At 45.2% G+C, this 20,504-nt stretch overlaps 1 protein-coding gene across 3 annotated transcripts in view; it reads right to left on the bottom strand.

Annotated features, from left to right (window-relative positions):
- Window positions 1–20,504, bottom strand: part of LOC147460233 (ARM repeat superfamily protein) — a 234,605-nt gene that overhangs the window by 168,492 nt on the left and 45,609 nt on the right. For all 3 annotated transcript variants that reach the window (XR_015187951.1, XM_086511315.1, XM_086511316.1), the window contains 7 exons: window positions 18,822–18,992; window positions 18,689–18,744; window positions 18,496–18,585; window positions 18,254–18,405; window positions 17,465–17,544; window positions 17,263–17,382; window positions 8,322–8,381 (listed from right to left, as the gene is read on the bottom strand). Coding sequence is in view for 2 of the 3 variants with exons in the window: in XM_086511315.1 (XP_086367441.1) it covers window positions 8,322–8,381; window positions 17,263–17,382; window positions 17,465–17,544; window positions 18,254–18,405; window positions 18,496–18,585; window positions 18,689–18,744; window positions 18,822–18,992 (729 nt within the window). In the remaining variant the exon portion in view is untranslated. The remainder of the gene's footprint in view (window positions 1–8,321; window positions 8,382–17,262; window positions 17,383–17,464; window positions 17,545–18,253; window positions 18,406–18,495; window positions 18,586–18,688; window positions 18,745–18,821; window positions 18,993–20,504) is intronic.

Below are 20,504 nucleotides of genomic sequence, written 5' to 3'. Positions count from 1 at the left end.
GACATGCCTTTTTGAGCCCACTCTTGTTGGATCTGATGGATCATCTTCAAGCTCAAATTTGAGAACTCAAGGACGAGAACGCAGAGCTCAAGGCGCGTCTTGTAGCCCCTGAGATGCGTTTTTCCTCCTTGAAGTATGAAAAACAAGCCCATAACGAGCACCTTCTCGCCAAGGCAAAGGAAGTGAAGCACACCCTCACCACAAGCGTGGACACCCTTGCCACTCAAGTACACGAAGCAATCATCATTGTCTCCTCCAAGGTAGAAGAGTGCATACAAGAACGTCGCCAACAGGAAGGAATGGCACTTTCGGTCCACATCGGAGGGCTGCCCTCTACTTGGTGGGGAGAGAGCGATGACTACACCTCGACACTAGTCAAGCTCAACCAAGCCATTCGCCCAACCGAGTTTGACCCTGACACGATAGCGTTTTAAAACGTTCTCTACTGCCAGTTGTGATTGCCCCTTGGATGACCCAACGTTTTAAAACGCTATGAGTCCACCTAGTGGTGGGCGGCATAGAGAGCGGCGCACGGCGGCAAAGGTTGACCATCTTGGTGACGTGGAAATAAAGGCTTTTGGAGCTTCCCTTTTACAGAATTTGGTGCGGCTTGGGAATTTATGTGGCCATTCCTTCGAGTGAGTAAGGAAGAAAATTTTCCACATCTTGCAACTTCAATATGCCCCCCCCGTCAAGCGCCAACGACAAACTGAACGGTGATAACTCCAGGCATTGGAACTTGATTATGCGACTCTAGTTCACGCGGAAAGGCTTATGGGACATAGTTGACGGCTCGAAGCCGCGTCCTATAAGGGATCCCAGCAACAAGTTTACCATCCTTCAAGATGACGAGTATCAAAAATCGTGTGTCGATTGGGATGCGAGTAATGCGAAGGCATGTTGGCCATTGCGAAATCTGTTACAAAGGAAATTTCTCCACCCATTCAAACTTTATGTGGGTTCAAGCTCGTTGGAATGTTTAACCGGGATTCCACGATGCGAGCAGTCACCCTAGCACCATCCTCAAACAAGACCAAGGCCTATTATGCTCTCCACAACCCTATAGGCTCATCATCTTGCTGCTGACCCTTTAAGGTGCATCCCCAAAGGGTCAGCAGCAAACACAAGTCCTACGTTCTTCTTTGCTTTCCTAGTCTTTGTTTTCCTCCTTGATCACACACTTGGCCGAAATATGGCCCTACTCACACATGAAACACTTGCCCTGTTTGAAACATTCCAATCTCTCCTCGGCTGAGAGTCTGAAGCTTTGTAGTTCTCTGACAAAACTTCCTCCTCGCAACCCCCTTCCTTTTGTTGCGTGCCTTCTACTCCTTGTCTGGTCTACCACAGGTTTGGACCCCTTGGCCAATGTCCAGCCAACTATGGACAGGTCAATATGAGTCTACAGAAATGGTGAAGTCGCGGAGCGGAGCGTGGGTCGACTCTCTCACACACACACACACAGTGAGCTTACACAGTACAGTACGCAGAGAACTATTAGAAGAGTTATCTCCCAATTCCTTAGTATTCACAAAGTATAAGTGAGTATATACAAAGAGTTAGAGGTAAGTGAGTCGCGGAGCGGAGCGTGGGTCGACTCTCTCACACACACACACAGTGAGCTTACACAGTGCAGTACGCAGAGAACTGTTAGAAGGGTTATCTCCCAATTCCTTAGTATTCACAAAGTATAAGTGAGTATATACAAAGAGTTAGAGGTAAGTGAGTTAGGCGGGCGGCCGGCCATATCCGCATAAGAGGCCACTTGGGCTTTAATCCCAACAACCTCCCACTTAAAGTCCAATGTGGCACTTTAAGTAATTGTAAATCTATGAACATAAATGTACAAAGATTTACATGGCTGCCATCTATCCAATGCCCAATAACTCACGACAATGCACAAAGCCCTCTCCTGGAAGTCCCTTTGTGAGTAGATCAGCAGGATTGTCCTTGGTGTGGATCTTCAGCAGTTGTATCTGCTTGTCTTCAAGTACTTCCCTAATGAAGTGATATTTGACATCAATATGCTTAGTCTTTGAATGGAACACTGGATTCTTTGCCAATTGTATAGCACTTTGACTATCACAATATAACTCTGGCATATCTACTTTGATTCCCAAGTCTGCAACCAATCTACCAAGCCAAATAGCTTCTTTGCATGCCTCATTTGCTGCAACATACTCAGCTTCTGTAGTAGACTGCGTAACACAATCTTGTAATCGAGATCGCCATGATATGGCACCTCCAGCCAATGTAAAGACATAGCCTGATGTAGATCTCCTCTTATCCAAGTCTCCTGCATAATCTGAGTCAGTGTATCCTCTAACACTCAAATCCTGACTACCATAGCATATGCGCATACTCTTTGTATGTTTTAAGTATCTCATGATACCTTTCACTGCCTCCCAATGTTTCTTGCCGGGATTTCACATATATCTGCTAACCACTCCCACTGCAAATGCAATATCCGGACGTGTAGCAATCATTGCATACATCAAACTACCCACTGCAGACGCATATGGAATCTTATCCATTTCAGCCTTTTCTTCCTCAGACACAGGACAATCTTGTTTGCTAAGTTTCACATATGGTGGCAATGGAACACTCAATGCCTTTCCCTTCTCCATATTGAAACGTTGCAAAACCTTGTCAATATACTCTGTTTGAGATAACCAAATCAACTTCTTTGATCTGTCTCTCTCAATGCGCATACCAAGTATATGACTTGCCTCACCCATGTCTTTCATGTCAAACGATTTTGCCATCTTTGACTTCAAAGCTGAAATTTCTTCCAAGTGTTTGCCAGCAATCAACATGTCATCCACATACAAAATAAGGATCAGCCAACTGCCATCCTTAGCCTGCTTTGTATATAGACAGTGATCAAACTCACTACGTTTGTAGCCTTGAGAAAGCATAAACTGGTGGAACTTATGGTACCATGCCCTCGGTGATTGTTTTAAGCCATAAAGACTCTTTAACAACTGGCATACCAAATGTTCCATGCCTTTCTCAACAAACCCTTCTGGCTGCTGCATGTAAATTTCCACATCTAAATCACCATGCAAGAACGCTGTCTTGACATCCATTTGGTGCAACACCAAATCCAATATAGCAACCAATGCAAGAAAGCATCTCAATGTAGTCATCTTGACCACTGGAGAGAAGACTTCATCAAAGTCAATGCCTTGTTCTTGCTTAAAGCCCTTGGCAACAAGCCTTGCTTTGTACTTTGGCTGACTATCATGAGCGGTGATCTTATACCTGTAAACCCATTTACAAGGTAGAGCCTTTTTGCCCTGTGGTAATTTAACCAACTTCCATGTCTTGTTTTTATGCAGAGCTGTCATCTCTGACTGCATGGCCAACTGCCATTTTTTCGAGTCAACCACTTGTAATGCTTCCTTGTAACAAGATGGTTCTCCGCAATCTGTGAGCATGACATAATTTAGAGATGACACATAACGATCAGGTGGTTTGGAGACACGCTCAGAACGTCTTACCACAACTGATTCTGACTCTCTAGCCACTATAGGCTGTTCCTGAGCCTGACCATGCTGTCTTGATGTGCTAGCACTAGGTCCATCTTCCCTGAAGACAACTCTTCTGATCTCCTCTGTCTTCTCTGGCTTAGCGTGAAACTTGGCTTCATTGAAATGCACATCATTGCTACGAATAAGCTTTCTGGACTCAGGATCCCAAAGCCGGTAACCCATCTCGCCCGATTCTCCGTAGCCAAGAAATATACACTTCTTGCTCTTTGGTTCTAACTTATTTCTGAACTCCTTAGGAATATGGCTATAAGCTTCACAACCAAAGACTCTGAGATGCTTATACGAAGGTGCCTTGCCTGTCCATAGCATCTCGGCCACTGCACTCTTATCCAGAACCTTACTAGGAGACGTGTTGATCAAATAGACTGCTGTAGCCACTGCTTCCGCCCAAAATCCATCAGGCAACTCAGCATTTGACAACATGCTTCTGACCTTCTCTTGTATGGTCCTATTCATACGTTCTGCAACCCCATTCTGTGAAGGATTATATGGTGGAGTAAGTTCCCGCTTCATCCCTTTTGCTTCACAAAAGTCTTGAAAAGCTTTGGAAACGTACTCTCCACCATTGTCAGTTCTCAAGCACTTCAGCTTCTGAGCACTCTGATTCTCCACCAGCTGCAAGAATGTCTTAAAGACCTTGAGCACCTCATCCTTGTGCTTCAAGAAGTAAACCCATACTTTGCGAGAATAGTCATCTATGAATGTACAAAAGTACGATGCTCCCCCTAGTGACAAACTAGGCATTGGTCCGCATAGATCACTGTGTACAAGAGCTAACCGTTCGTCCCTATGATTCCTCTTTGATCTGTGCGGTTCCTGTGTTTGCTTACCATAAACACAATGCTCACAAAACTCAAAATCTTGAAATGAAAAGCCAGGCAAATAACCATAATGAGAAAGTATTTCCATTCCTCTTTTTGACATATGTCCCAACCTACGATGCCACAGTGACACACTTGGCTGTTAAATCACATTAATTACATGGTTTTTAACCTCTGAAACATGTAAAGTGTACAGAGTTCCTGACTTGCTTCCATGTGCTACAGCCATCGAACCTTTGGAGATCTTCCAAGCGCTATTCCCAAAAACTGTCACATAACCCGCATCATCCAACTTCCCTGTACTAATCAAGCTCTTTCGGATTGCTGGAACATGTCTGACATTCTTGAGCCATAAAGAAGAGCCATTCTGAAACTTCAACTGCACATCTCCCACTCCAAGTATGTCACAAACCTGCTCATTGCCAAGTCTAACATAATCTTTAGTAGCCACATATGATGTAAACCACTCTTTGTGCGGAGAAACATGTAAAGATGCCCCTGAGTCGATAATCCAATCACTCATAGCATGTCCATCCTCTGCAGTCAAGAAAACAGAATCAAGATTGCTTGTAAGGAAGATGTCACCAGCTGCTATACCAGAATCACTGTCTGAACCAGATCCTGTGACATTCACCTCTTCAATCTTCACTGAACTCTTCTTTTCATCTTGCTCAGAACACTGTTTTTCCTTTTTCTTGTTTCCACTTCGTACAGTCTCGCTTCATGTGACCCTTCTTGCCACAATGGTAGCATTCTATGTCATCCTTTGACTTCGAATCACGAGACTTACTTCGGTTTTGTGCCTTCTTACCCTTCTTCTCTTTAAACTGTTGTCTCCCTCGAACGACCAAAGCACTATTGCCTTTGCCTTTGTCAATGTTCTTCCTGTTCACTTCCTCTATGAGCAAGCTGCCTTCTACATTGGCACTTGTAAGACCTTCTGGCACGACAGAATTACTTAACGCTGTACGAAAAGTATCCCAACTGTCTGGCAAAGTGATTAAGAGAAACATAGCCTTCACTGAATCTGGAAAGACTATCTCCTGTGCTGTTAACTGGCTGAAAATTGTGTGAAATTCATTCACATGATTTGACATGGCTGTCCCTTCCTTCATCTTCAAATCCACCAATTTCTTGAGCCAGTAAATCTGAGAAGCAGCACTTTGTTTCTCGTACATACCACATAGCTTTTGCCATACGCCATACGCTGTAGTCTCTTTTGCTACGTTGAAGTAAACATTTTCTGCCAGTGTCAGCATGATTGTGGAACAAGCTAACTCGTCAAGCTCTTCCCACTCATCTTCAGCCATACCTTCTGGTCTCTCTCCTATGAGCTTCAGTGGCTTCACTTGTTTTTTCTGCACCAAAACCTCCAAATCTGATTCTTCCAGAATGGAAAGTTTGTGCCATCCAGCTTCTTTATGTTGTAAAGAGTCTCACTTTGAGAAGATGCCATATCTGCCAAACTGTTTACTCCTGAGAAAAATCCGGCAGAGTTTCCCCTGTAAACTGGCCTCTGTACACAGTAAACAAGCTGTAATCAACAAGCTGAACACCTCTCCACAGAAACTGTCAGTATTTTGAAAATTTTTGACAGAGTCTCCCCTGTAAACTGAGCTCTGAGAACCAAAAGATAGCTCAAAAAACAATCATAAATAGCTGACCAGTGACAAATCTAAAAAATTTCTGTAATATGTTGTCCTGTAAGCATACACTGTCTCCTCTCTGGGCGATGACAGAACCTGTATCTGTCTCAAAACTGAACCCTGAACAATGCCTCAACGGCCTGACGCATAAGATGCAATCCAGTGTCTACACAAAGTCATACATCCTATGGGATAAAAGTCGCCGAAGAGGATGCGTGTAGAGGGGAACTCCAGCAACCTAATCCACCTCACACTGGGTAACCCAGCCCCCAGTGCTTGGCTTCAAAAAACCTCACACACAACCCTCTCAGATGGCTCAGCAAACTGCCCAGAACTAGCATACATCCTATAATAGACCAATCACTGTCCTATGACCGCTGCGACGGTCTGTCTGCTAGCGTGACTCACAACTAGCAGACCCACAATCACAGTACATCAATCTGCAATACATGCCAGTGGTGTCAAGCCGTCGTATGGCCACACCTCCCCTGGAACCTGGCAAGCACAAGAAGTAACAATGCAGACTGCAATATATATATCTGATGATATATATGTGTACCTGGTCTATAGGTGATGCTCTGAAGACTAATGAGTGATGTATGTCGATGCCAATATTGATGTCGGCCACCTCCTGCTTGCCAATCTACACAAGACGGATTTCTTTGCGGCTGAAATCTATCTTCTACTGTAGTGCTCAGAACGAAATTCTGAGGGCATAAACGGCTTCGAAAGGGGGGTAAAACCCCAGGTCGCCTCATGGAAACGCTCTCGGAACGCCGAGTGTGAATTTTCGAACTCCGGATCCAGAATCTGCCGGAAAAGTGCGCGCGCGCGCGATTGCACAAAACCGCACTGAACCAAGGCTCTGATACCAATTGAAGTCGCGGAGCGGAGCGTGGGTCGACTCTCTCACACACACACACAGTGAGCTTACACAGTACAGTACGCAGAGAACTGTTAGAAGGGTTATCTCCCAATTCCTTAGTATTCACAAAGTATAAGTGAATATATACAAAGAGTTAGAGGTAAGTGAGTTAGGCGGGCGGCCGGCCATATCCGCATAAGAGGCCACTTGGGCTTTAATCCCAACAAATGGGACTCCTACGGTTCGCTGGACAAGTTCATTCTCAGTGCTCCTACATTAGAGAGCTGCTGCCAGAGAGCTCAAACAAGATCAGGCTACGACGCCAACGTTTCGGCTGTATCAGTGTCTGAATGAGCTCTGGAAAGAGGTAAGCTTCATTGTTCCTCCAATTTCTGTTCATCTTTGATCTTGCAAGGGAAAAGCCTCACAGATTAGTGATCAGATTTTTGCACCCTAAGATATAAGTTATCCAATAAATGCCTAAGTTGTGATAATTCAGGGTTGCCAGGGGCAATTTCTATCTTTAGTAAGAACAAAGTAAACCCTCCCTCATACAGCCCTATTGTACGCGTGCTTTCCGTTACTAGGTGCTTGCCTATCTTGCCAAACCACCACCACTGGGATGCAGCCACAAACAGGAGCTGCTGGTACAGAAAAAGATGGTATTAGCTGTTGCACCATTGAAAATGAAAATGACCAGGAAGAGGATAAGAAAGTGGAACACGAGAATGAAGGACAGGATATGGTAGACGCTTCACAGCATCGAGACTTCAATGAAGAAGCTGAAGGGGCAAAAGGAGATGGCGCAGAAGCAGAAGAGAGAGGATAGAAGAACAAGATGAAGCACCGCAGCATGAACCAGGTCAAACAATTTGGAAGGGAAGCCGGTGGTCAGAGATAGAGAAACACACTGCTGAAGCAGATCTACAGTATCAGGATAGATGAAGGACTGGTCTTTTTTGAAGCTGTATATCTTACACAGAGGCCAAGCACCACTTGACAACCATCCCAAAGGTGGACCATCAACAAGACAATTTCCCAAGAACACCTGTTTTTAAAGGTTTGTGGATATCTTATGGAGTACTGCAAGTCTGCATGCATTTTAAGTTAAAAATTACTTGAGCTATAGAGACGGAATATGGTTTTCTTAGCTCTCTCTAGCCCAAGGCTCTTAACAACAGCACTTTTGCACGACTTGGCACACACACATACCCACAAAACACAACCACAAACAACCATACTACAAACATCAAGGAGTAAATTGCCCACGAATGAGGCAAAGATACACAAAAATAATAATATAATCTGCATCTAGAATAATATCATTTGTGTCTTTCGCAAATTCACTTACATAAACCTTACAGTGCAGGAGAATGAAACAATCATGCATGAGAGCACATTGAGCAGCATGATAAGTATTCATCATTATCAGTACCTTCGGATTGCTTTTTGTAAATGCTGCTGCCTGTTGAAGCGCTAGAATACGGATGTTAGCCTGCCAAGAGAGTACATTAATCTTCGAAATGATATAACTTAAGATAACACTATATAAACTGGCAGCACTACCAAAATCAACAATATTTTTTCAGAAAGAAGCTGATAAACACAGGTGCCGATAAATGTGAGTAAATGGAAGTAAAGACGCTTTCCATTAGAAGATTTCCTCTTTCATCTTGTAAGTGACTGCATATGCTCATCGAACGATCTTGCATTGTAACCGATTCCATACTACCCCTGGAACTTTGGGATGGACAGGCCTAGGGCTGCCCATTGAGCTCTTATGAGGACGCCATAACACTCTTCGTAAGGAAAGGGCAAGCGCCTGTTTGGTTGGTTCCATTCACAGGTTCTACAGTCACTGATAAAGTTGCAAAAACCTCGTCTAGTGCCGGTAGACTTACAGCTGGTAACAAACCTCCAGTGTGGCTTATCCTCACCCACATCCCGCAACTTATATATCCATTCAAGGTTACAAGAGCCAAGGTGGTGCGTGATTTCTCCCACATCTCTCCAGGTTTTCCTGTTTTCAGAGAGCCATGCTACACCACGCCAGATCTTTGCCTCCTCTCATGGTTACACATGTTTTTGCATCTATAGCATACGCCGCTGTCATCTCCAAATCACAGCAGACACTCATTTCACCTTTTCACTCGCCCTCTCATTCTTCATCCATATCACTCCTTTCATTTCGGCCCCCTCCTCTCCTGCCACCAACCCATCCATTTCTCTGCCATCACGTTCTGCTCAGACTGCTTGTAGCCATGGAGTTCCCTCCATTCAGTCATTGCCTACATCTTATGTCGCGATTTATGATGCAGTTATCCGACCTGCTAGACGTGCAATTGAGTACAGATGACTTGATCACAACCCACAAGTTGCACACTGGTGGAAAAGGACTATTTATACATTGTTTTCTTCAAAATGTAGGCGGGGTTTTTCCTTTTCCTCTTCCTCTCAACTAGAATTTTTGGAATCTCAAGGCGGCATGATTGTATGCTGAGAGACACTTTTCCTGAACACTGTTCAAAACATACTGCAATTATAGTTCCATACCCGTATGTGTTTGCTGTACGCAAACGCATATGAAAAACTATGACCCCAGCTACAGTGCTGCAGATGCAGTTGCATACAGTGGAACAAACCAGGCGGGCCTAGTCCTAACCTTGGACTAGTCTTGGACAAGCAATTTACTGGATGGTTGTGTGGACTAGTCCAAGACTCATCCAAGATTTATGGACCAAGTGGGGCTAGTCCTAGGCTTGGACGAGCATCTTGATGGAAGACGGTTGTGAGGCAGTCAGGCCATCTCCTACCTAACAATCCTCCACCATAGTAATCTATTCTTCTTATCCCTTCACTAAATATTTTTGCTCTGTGTGCACATTGCATTGAAAGGCACACACAGTCACAAAAGTACACTGAGCACGACACATTTTTCCTTCTACAATAGAGAAAATTCTTCAAAATGAGCATATTTTGGCAAACAAGGAAAAAGAAGGGAAAGCTAGTCCAAAATTGTTGGTCAAGTTTAGAAATTATCTTGCCTGGACTTGGAAGACCTTACCGTGAGGCTTTTGGATTTGTAGTCTACCAAGCCAAAAGCTCATACGATTCAGCAGTCAAGTATGGTGCGGTGCCCGTTGCACAGGGGAGAGGAGAGCCACACTACTCTCTTGCTAACAAATCAGCTAGGATTGTGACTAGAATCAAATAATGTCTTTAACATTTTCAGGGTTACTGAGCTGACGTTACTCTGCTGGATGACGTCTATATAATACATATAACAACGGTTGTTGCAAAAAAGTTATCAATTGGACTATGATCTGATTGGTGTGTGCGAGGTAGAATGTCTGCAGCGTTTTATCTTTGTTCAGCACTCTGGTGATGATGATGATTCTAGTGTCTCAAAAAATCTTTCTAGATGTCAATGCAACCTCCAAAAGCTGCCAACATGACACTGTAGCCCTGCTACAGGTTGCTCGCCACAAGACCACTCACCGTCCGGGTGAGACAAACACTAAAAAACTGACAACTGACAGAGAATACAGAAACTAGAGAGGGCACTGAAACTAGCAGAGGAAAATGTAGATCTACCACAGTGAAGAAGTTGCGTGTAGAGAAGATAATAAGTTGTGAGGGAAAGGTATGTAAGCAACTGTAGGAGATGATGAAGAAGTATAGATACTGCCAGCACGAGAGAGAATCTGCCAGAAGCAGAAACTGAAGAATGCCCCAGCATCAACAAAAGCCTGAAATTCACAAGGGGACTGTAAATGGGCCAAAAGGCCAACAGTTGGCTAGCAGAAGGCTTTGGGGCTTCGTTCACCACTGGAATTCGCAAAATTTTGTTTGGTATTCTTCAAGGCAGCTCAAAATCTGACTGGAATGCGCTGGTAAATTTATCAACTCCTTGTATGTTGTTGTTATTGGAGAGTGGAGGGGAGGGTAGGGGAAAAGTTTGGTGAGGACTCGGAAGGAGGGAAGGGGGTGGATAGGGGCCAGGGGAAGAGGGGGTGGGTAGGGGCTAGGGGAAGAGGGGGTGAGTAGTGGCTAGAGGGACTGGGTAGGGGCGAGGAGAGAGGAAGGGGGTGGGTAGGGGCGAGGGGGGGTGGGTATGGGCGAGGGGGTGAGGGTAGGGTATAGGGGGTGGGTAGGGGCGAGTGGGGGTGGGAGGGGATGGGCAGGGGCGAGAGGGTGAGAGGGGGTGGGTAGGGGCGAGTGAGAGAGGGTAGGGGCGAGAGGGGGAGTGAGGGGGTGGGTAGGGGCGAGGGGGTTGAGGGTAAGGGCAAGAGGGGGTGTGAGGGGGCAGGTAGAGAGGGTAAGGGCGAGGGGGGGTGTGAAGGGGTGGGTAGGGGCAAGGGGGGGTGAGGGTAGGGGCGAGGGGGGTGTGTGTGTAACAAATTGCAGACGTGTCAAAGCCCTAAAGAAGGGGGCCAACTTACAGAGGCCGGCCGAGGGGCCTAAACCCTAAGAGAACAAGTAGCAAGAAGTCCTACCAACTTATGGGGACCCTGTCCGATGGGGCCCCAAGTGACATAAAAGATTAAAATAAAGCAGGACCCGCACACACGCCCAAAAAAACAAAAAAAACAAAAAAAAAAGATGACGTGGCAGATTTCCGAAAATTGCGCTGGCATGATGACGTGGCAGGCTCTACAGATTTTCGCGTTTTGCGCTGGCTGATGACGTGGCAGGTTATACGGATTTCTGTAAGTTACGCTAGTAGCTTTTGGCATTGCTTTTTGGACTAGAAGATTTTGAGTTTTAAAGGCTTTTTATTGTAACTGCTTTTCAAGCCAAGGGCCTTTAAATATGAGGTTAGGGCTCTTTCTCTGGCATGCTTCCTAGAGAAGGTGCAGAGTCTGGAGTACCGGCTTGTACTGTGTTGATGCAATATAAAGAAATACCGAAAGGGGCGCCAAGGTTTGGGGCCAATACTCTCTGGGGTGGAATTCCACCACTCCATGTCGCATGTCGTCTCTTTCTCTCTCGCTCAGTTGTTATTGAAGTGCTAAAAGTCTGTTCAGTTTGTTCTTTTCTATTGGCACATGGTGCCCGTCTTGTGACAGTGGTATCAGAGCATCAAGCGTGTGCTTTTCTAAAAGCATACCGGTCCTACAAAAGAGCAGATTGAGGTATCTTCGCCCACTAACCCGGACTCAGCAGCCACTCCCACCCTTACTTCATCGCGCATCGGGCGCACTCCCGTCTTCACCGCTCATGTCTTACAAGGCATAAGCCATTAAGAACCCAAGACTTGGAATTCATGGATTCAACAGAATACTTGCAGTTTTTGCTCAACGAACTCCACGACATTCTTTCACGGCATCCTCAGCATAATCTTCTGATGCTGCAAAGTTTTCAACAATTTTTAAGGTACATGTTACCCCCTCTGATGCCCCAGGTGGTACCTCCTCCTCCTGCACCAGAAAGTACGAGAGCTTCCAACCGGCAAGCTTCTCAGCTGTCTGTTCCGATCGAGGGAGTCTTCAGGATTATGGTGCAGCCATCTGACCCTGATCCAGTGCAACCACCATTGCCCCCACCTCCACCACCACTACCACCACCAAGCTACAATGGTTGGAGCCCATATGGATACCCTTATTATCCGTACTCGGGATATGCGCCTAACCAACCCAAAGATTTCGAAGATGGTGGCACGACAGTCAAATTTTTCACTTTTTCCGGGGTGAAAGATCGCAAGAAAGCATTGCAGTTCCTACAGCAATTCGACATCATCTATGCTTTAGGGAACTATACAGAAGAATCCAAGATTTCTCGAGCAGCGGGATTTCTTAAAGATAATGCTATGCAATGGTGGAGTTCAATCACTAGTCTTCCCAATAGTTTTACACACCAGAGTTTTCCAAAATCAGTATTGATGGATCCTTTTGTAACCTTAAATGAGGCTAAACTTATCTTCTGTGACACAAACCATAGCAATCTGCTACAAGAGTCATAGAATTGTCTTCCTTTTACTGGGTCTCAAGATGACATTGCTAAAGGATTTCCTAGAGGTGAAGAGATTGATGCGTCAAGGAGCACTCATCACGCTTGAAATCAACATTTTGTTGTTGTATCCCACCTTGAGGAGCTCGGTGAAGGGAAGTTTGCTAGACACAGAGGAGAGCTTATTTTTGGTCAGAGAAGCAGACACCAATAGGGCTGATGATGAAGAGGGGGTGAACTCCTGTAGAGGAGATCTGTTTCCGCTACTATGAATCTTCGTAGGCTCACCCCATCCAAAGGCTTCCACCAAGGGCGCATGGTGAGTAGGTGCTATGATTTCCACCCTTAGAGCAAACTCGGGTGGCTCATTGGGTTTAAAACATTGGAAGATGATGTACCTTCAGGAAAAGATTGAATAGAGACTCCATAACAAGGCATAGATTTGGTAGCATCCAACCACTCCAGCAGATCTTCGTCTAACCCATCAGGTGGAGTAGGTTGTTCCAATTCAAAGCTGGTCTCTAGGGACAAAGAACTGTGTACAACGGGATCCATGCCTCCTTCTAGGCGAATGGGTTGCATTGGGGAACCAGGAGTATGTATCCACATAGCGTCGTTTTCCCAATCATGAAGTGCTTTAGTGTGTCGCAGCCATGGTCTACCGATGAGCAAGGGAAATCCGCCCTCAACCTGGGGAAGACGAGCCACAACAAAATCCAAGTTAAATGTGAAGTCTTGTGCTTGCACAGGCACCTTGTCCACTATGCCCATTGGGTAGACTGTCCTCTGGTCAGCCAATGTAACTGTGAAGGGAGCAGCAGGGGGGGTAGGCTGTAGATTTAAAGCCAACATAGTGAACTTTGGCATCAGGTTGATGCCAGATCCACCATCCACTATCACTCCTTAGAATTGCCACCCCAAGACGGACACAGTGAGAGGAGGGCTTCTATAATCAGTGAGGGGAGCAGCGGGATGGGATATCATATAGGACTTTGATGGTTGCACTCGGAGGTGCCCGCCACTAGGAACTGCTCCGGGGTAAAGTGATTGAATAACTGCAAGGGTGTCACTCCTAAAACTCGCATCTAGCCGCAGCATGTCATAGAGGGACACTTGTTGGAAGGTGTTCTTCAAAATTGTCTCTACTGTAAGCTTATCTTTTTCTACCAGTGGTTTCCCTGGTACCTTCATCTTCTGTAGATCCGAAACTACTTCGAAGAAGGCTTCAACATATACCTATACCTTGAACACTTTGACTTGGCTGAGGAATGGAGCTAACTATTATCAAATTAAGCTTGGGAAAGGTAAACTCATTCTGGCTTTGACTTGGGTTCGAACCCGTGGATGCACGAAGTTTAGGGCAATCCTTACTATAGTGATCCTTCGTTTCAGGGCAATGACGGCAGAGAGGGACCCTTCTGACAGAGGGCATTTGCTTTGTTTGTGTCCATAGTCTCCACATCTATAGCATAAAATAGGCCGATTCAATGGGCGAGTCGAAGGGCGAGGTGTTCCTTGCCCGCCCTAGTGCATGGAGTTAGAGGTGGAGGCGCAGAAGCTTTGAGGAGATGAGGGAGCCTGGGTACGATAAAAGCTCTGAGAGGAAAAAGTGCTCTGCATACCTTGCATATGAGGGGCTATCAGCAAGGGTGGCATGTGGTTTGGATGGAAACCATGTGGGATGCAGGTGGTTGCACTTGTTGAAGAGTAAGACCAAGACTTTGCTGTATTTGTCGCAATCCCTTGAGGTGGTAGCAATCCTTGTCCTCATGTCCAGACTTTTCACAGAAGTGGCAATAAGCCCAAAGGGGGCATTCTTGTTGAGGGTGCCTTGGAGAGCGGCATGAGCTACACTAGACCGTAGCCTTAGTCTCCTGCTGAGACCTAAGCTCCTCTAGCTCGCGCTTGATCTGGTCCAAAGCCTCATGATGTGGAGGCTTCTCCTGTCGAAGAGAGAAGGACTTCTCCTCTTGAAGAGCTCGCTGTAACTTTAGGGCTTCCAATTCCCTGCGTAAAGAGGTTAAAGGATCAGAGAGACTTTCTAAAAATACTGAAGTGGTCTCTACCTGAGGAGAGTCGGTGAACATCCTCCTAGCTCCTTCTATCCGAGTAGCCGCTGCGACGAATTCCTCCAGAGTGGCGTCAGGTTGGAGACTCTCTCGGAGTTTTTGCTGAGAGGTTTCGGGAAGAGCTTTCTCCACCCATTTCTTAACCATAAATTCACCTGATTGTTGAGGAAGCTTAGCGACCAGAGACTTGGTTCTAGTCATGAGTTCTGCAAAAGTCTCATTTGGCTGGAGCATCAGATTGGCTAATTCATCCAGAACCTTCTCTTGGAAGTCCCCTGGCCTGAAAGCTTCATAAAACTGTCGTCGTAACGTGGCCCAAGTTGTAAAGTGGTTCTCTGCAAACTGACTATACCATTTGTTGGCTAAGCCATCCAAGGTGGATGGAAAGAGTACTAAGTAGGCATCTTCTCGGTTGAGACCACGACCTCTACAGAGAGAGACAAACCTCCGGGCATGGTCGTCAGCATCCTCTGTGGAGAGACCCTTGAAAGTAGGAAACTTAATATTCACCTTAGCTTGAGAAGTTTATTGATGGGGGTGATTGGGGAGGTGTAGAACTGGTTGAAGGAGAAGGTAGGGGTAATGGGGCTGGTGGACTTCTGCTTGGCAAAAAGGGTTGACGCTTCCTGTGGTAGTACTTCAAAGGACTTAGTAGTGGACTTTGTCGCTCTTTTTGAGTGCCTTGTATGTGTCATGCAGTAACCAAAAGCCCCCGCCCCCCCAAGCTTTGGGCACGAAGACCCTTAACTTGCTGAAAACTGGTCCAATCACCACTAGACCAAGGCGAGAGAGAGAGAGACTGGACCACTTGGCTGGACCTGGACGAGAGAGACTAGACCAAGGCGAGTGACTGGACCACTCGGATGTACTTGGGCCGGAGAGACTAGACCAAGACGAGAGACTAGACCAATAGGTCTAGAACTAAGACTAAGCAAACCAAGTCGAGCCCAATAGGGCAAGACAGGTAAAGAGCTGAAACCAGCAGCTCCTCGACTTGACTCTACTCTCTACACGGAATGAGATTTCAGAAGAGGTCCCACCGGGCGTGCCAAAAATGAGAGCACCTGTAGCGAGGAAAAGGTGTCGTGCTCTCTAGAGTGGGTGCTCCTCAGTGCAGTATGCATGAAACCTCACTGTAATAGAAGAAACATCACACAGGAACATGACTCAAACAAAAAAGTGGAATATGACTCAAGACACGATACGACTCAAAACAAAACTGCAAACTCAACTCAATGAAACTCAACAAGCTCAAAGAACCATACAACTCTGGCTGGCAGCACACACAGCTCCAAGCTCAGGACTCAAGGTACAACGGGATGTCGAGGCTCCAGTGTGCAGGGAGAGTGCAAGTGGCGTGCAGAACTCTTGACTCAGGACTCGAGACAAGACCGCTAAACCATACAATATGGATGATGATGCGTCCCACGACGGGAACCAACCACTCACAAGTATCTCCTAAAGAGTCACCAACAGCTGGCAGATATCACAATCCAGCTAAGCCTATCTCCTAACTGAGGTGGTGGTGATAAACACTTGAGCGTGGTGCCCATGTTTTCAAATAAGCCTCTCCAAAACAGGCTCGTCATACAAGGATCACGATCACTGACAATAGACAATGGCATACCATGGTACTTGAAAACAAGAATCGTGCCATCTGATTAGATTTTATCTTCTTCCTGACAAGAATAAAATGGGCCTGCTTGCTGAACCTGAAATAACCTAAAGGCAAAAATCCAGTTGTTGAAAAGCAGAAAGGTTGGAAACAGCCTAAGAAGCCTCAATATCCATGAATTTTGTTTCGCAAGAAAACCTGTTGGGTAATTACTGGCTATGCTGCATGATAATAAATAGATTGCTTACGCTTGAATAAATTGATTTTTTTCCACTCATACAAGGATGTGTTGCTCAATCGGTCTATGAAGCATCCTATTACAATCCTTCTCTTATGCAATGAATCTGATTCGCACGAAACCGGAGACATGTGCGCTGCCTAGGCTATGTCCTCACACCACTAGCACCCACAAAGTAGAACAACACACGACAATGCCTTATTTCTGTTGGAATCATTTGGTTCGCAACTATTTCTGTAGGAACCATTTGGGTATGCAAATCTTGCCAACGGGCTCACAAAAATGCCAGACTAAGACTACCTAAGCTTTGGCTCTGTGGTCTTGGAAGCATATCCACATGGAACAAAACCAGTGTGAGCATCTATGAACATCATTCTCTTTAAAAGCGACCTCCAATTTCTTCACACGTTCGACCTCGTTCTGAAAATTACTCGCTTTAAAAAAGCAGAAATACTATGATCAAACCTCTAGCTTTTAAAAAACACAAACAAATGCGACTAAGTACCTGTGAATGCTGCAATGATCTGTAAATAGTTTGATTCGACTCAGGAAGAATGACATTAACGCTGTCCGTGAAACTTGTATTTAATAATTTCAATATCTCATCCTTGTTACCTCCATAAGACTGCAGGTTTTACAGAAATCTTACATGTCAAATAAATTGACTGACGCAAGTTGTTCATGATTTATACTAAACAGCCTCACACCTCAAGAAACTTGTTGATAGCAGACTCTACGCCTTCTGAAAAGGCTTCTTTGATTGTAACCAATAGCTTCACTAAATCATCTGTCAAGAAAATAAAAAGCCTCCAGCAAACTCCTTTCTACTGCAACCCAGAAGGGAGCAAACTGTAGTACATACATACGGGATGCAAACATTCATGGAGCTATGTAACACAACAGAATCATAAAACATCACATCACATCCTGAAAAAAAAATTATGGGCAAGAATACGTTTGAAAATGCAGAATCAATTTGTTTGCGTTGTTGGTAGCAGTGAATCACAAGCAACTACCACTTCATTACTGAATCAATACCGCTATCAAATTAAGGGGAATAATATGTTTTTAAATGCGGAATCAATCTGTCTGCATTGTTGGAAGCACTGTATCACAAGTAGCTATCACTTAATTATTTAATATTGATTATAGTTGTGACACTAAATTCATTCCCTTTGTTGAGAAGATCATTGAGCTAAAAAACGAAAGCTTTTTCACACACAATGACTTCTTGTTCTACTCTAGGCCGAACTCATACAGCTTATGCTAGCATTTACACAAACTTCCAAAACCTTCCCACAGGCAAGTTCCCTAAGATCAATGCATTAACAAGCGATACTGTTAACTCCGTTCCAGTGCACTAGCTTATAACAGGCTTGAACGCGTGTATTGCAACTAAAAGGGGTGTCACCCAAATGCAAAACATGTAAATTTGATGACAGAAAAGGTGTGCTTATCCATATATGTTAATGGCCAATACATTCTTTTGAACTCACTTGCTTTTACGGTTCCATTCGCAAGATCCTGTGACTTGAGACACTCGGTGATCAACCTCAGTAAACTGATTGTCATGGATTCTGCAACGGCCCTTGATGGAGCTGCCCTGACAAGTTCTTCGAACACCTGCTTATAATGACGATTTGACAAACTGCAAATACAGAGAAAAAATTAAAAATTCAACACTCCGGTCCCATATAAATTAAGCTTCACTACAGACAGAAACGCTTTCAGCATTTACCAATGTTTGATAAGACCTTCAGCAAGGCGTGTTAATGCAAACTCGGCATTGAAAGAAGCACATATTTTGGATAAGATTGTTGAAAGCTCTCTACATATAGAGAGATTAACGATCAGCCCAAGAAAGGCATGTAGAACAGATGGACATGAATCATGCCCATGCAACAATACTCTCAAACTGTAGACATATATACCTCGCTCTTGCTATAGCTCGCAAAGTTTTTACAGGGATATCATTGACAGACTGTGTCTGAAAAGCACATAAAATCAGATACACATTTCAAGCAGCCAAGACATTAGAAAGATTAAATAAAGACCCTGGCAAACCTGAACGATTTGAATGGTAACCATCACAGCCATCTCAAACAAAAGCCCATCTTCCTGCATATCTACCTCATTACCAATTGCATTCCCAATAAGATTGAGGAGCAATTCTACTGCTTCATCAGATAGTTTCACTCTATTGACCAAAGTTCCTATAATCATTAAGCCTCCCACCTGGCATTCATTTCAATGGAAAAGATAGTGTCAGACAAAGGCAGCTCTATCACACACAAAAAGTTTATCATTAAAAACAAGCCAAAACGCTCACAGAAACGGGACCAAAAAAGGCATCAGTTGCAACCTCTTCGCTAGTGAAACCGTGCACCATAAATCCGTCATGATCAGATCTTATAATGCTGAATCTCTTATGACAAATGGGAGAGCATAACCTACTGAATGGTGGCTCAAATGAAAGAAAGAGAGAGGTAGGCATCATTGGCTCCGATGGGGAAGGGTGGGATGGTGAAAGAGCTAATGAGATGTGTAGCCTCCAGAGGTGCCATAATAAAATCCACTCTACTCCCCCTCTCGTATGCGACTCCCACGCAACATGCATGTCAGACCTCCACACGTAGACCAAAGTGCCATCCCGTTATATATAACAAGACGGTGCAAGGAGCCCAACCTGAGTAAATGGCGTCCACAGGCAATGGGGTGGGCTGTGTCTGCTGAGACTCGGATGAGGTCCTCCTCTGTAGTATGTACTATCTCTTGGTCCTTGAAAGCATGTCTCACATTGGTGGCTGCATGTTTGGGCGTGGAAGTATGTTTGGGCGTGGAAGTCTCTCATTGCCACAACTTCACAAAGCGTAGAGAACTCCATAATCCCCTCCATCAAACATGTGTACAATGACTCAACTCCACCCTCATCCTACTCAATGGTAGCGTATCTGGAGCCTGTGGGTGCAAAGTAACATGGGGCGATGTATATAATCAGCTCCTGAGTAATCTCTAGGTGGATCCAATGAAACGGGCCTCTGGATCTCGTGCTACAATCTGTAGCCTACTCTGCCCTTCCTCTCTGAAGAGAACAGCCACTCCTTTAGACCCTCGAAAAGTATTTTGACGTGTGCACTTCCGATGAGTGGACTCCCACTGGAATCCACGGATCCTCGGTAGGCCCCTCTCTGAGCTCTCAAGTGTCTCTGTGAGCAGGACAACATCTCAATTTCTCACCACCTCCTCTAATCTCTCTCGATGTGTCCATAGATCACCATTGCGGTTCCAAACCGTAATGCGAAACTTCTCATGTTGTGTCCCATAGACCGTGAGTAGGGATGCAACGACCTTGCCATCAATGATGACCCGCTCATTGCGGTATGATGCCTTCTTTCCTTCTTCACATGCTTTGAGCACCCTAGGCATGCATGCCCGTCTATGTTCAACTTTCATTGGTGTAAGGTTGTCATCTAGGACCTTAGGTAGATGAGGGGCCTATAAGTTCTCGTAGAATCACTCTTTCTAATGAAAGTGGTACTTTTTCGAGGAGAGTTCGAGGATGAGGGCCCTCGCACTCATTCGGTCTTTGTCGACTCTCCAAATCTTGTTGAAGGGGGGTGGCTCTTGTTCTTTGTACCCAAGCTTGGTACATTACTTCTCTACCATCTTTTTTTTTTTTTTTTTTTTTTGGGGGGGAGGGGGGGGGGGGGGGGGGGGGGGGGATCTTTCTTCTCCCCTATGCCAATG

The sequence above is a fragment of the Adiantum capillus-veneris genome, chromosome 4 (genome assembly GCF_014529385.1).
Source record: "Adiantum capillus-veneris isolate H3 chromosome 4, ASM1452938v2, whole genome shotgun sequence".
NCBI classification, from domain to species: Eukaryota; Viridiplantae; Streptophyta; class Polypodiopsida; order Polypodiales; family Pteridaceae; genus Adiantum; species Adiantum capillus-veneris.
Note: the sequence above shows the minus strand (reverse complement) of the source record. Positions and strands in the feature narration are given on the sequence as shown.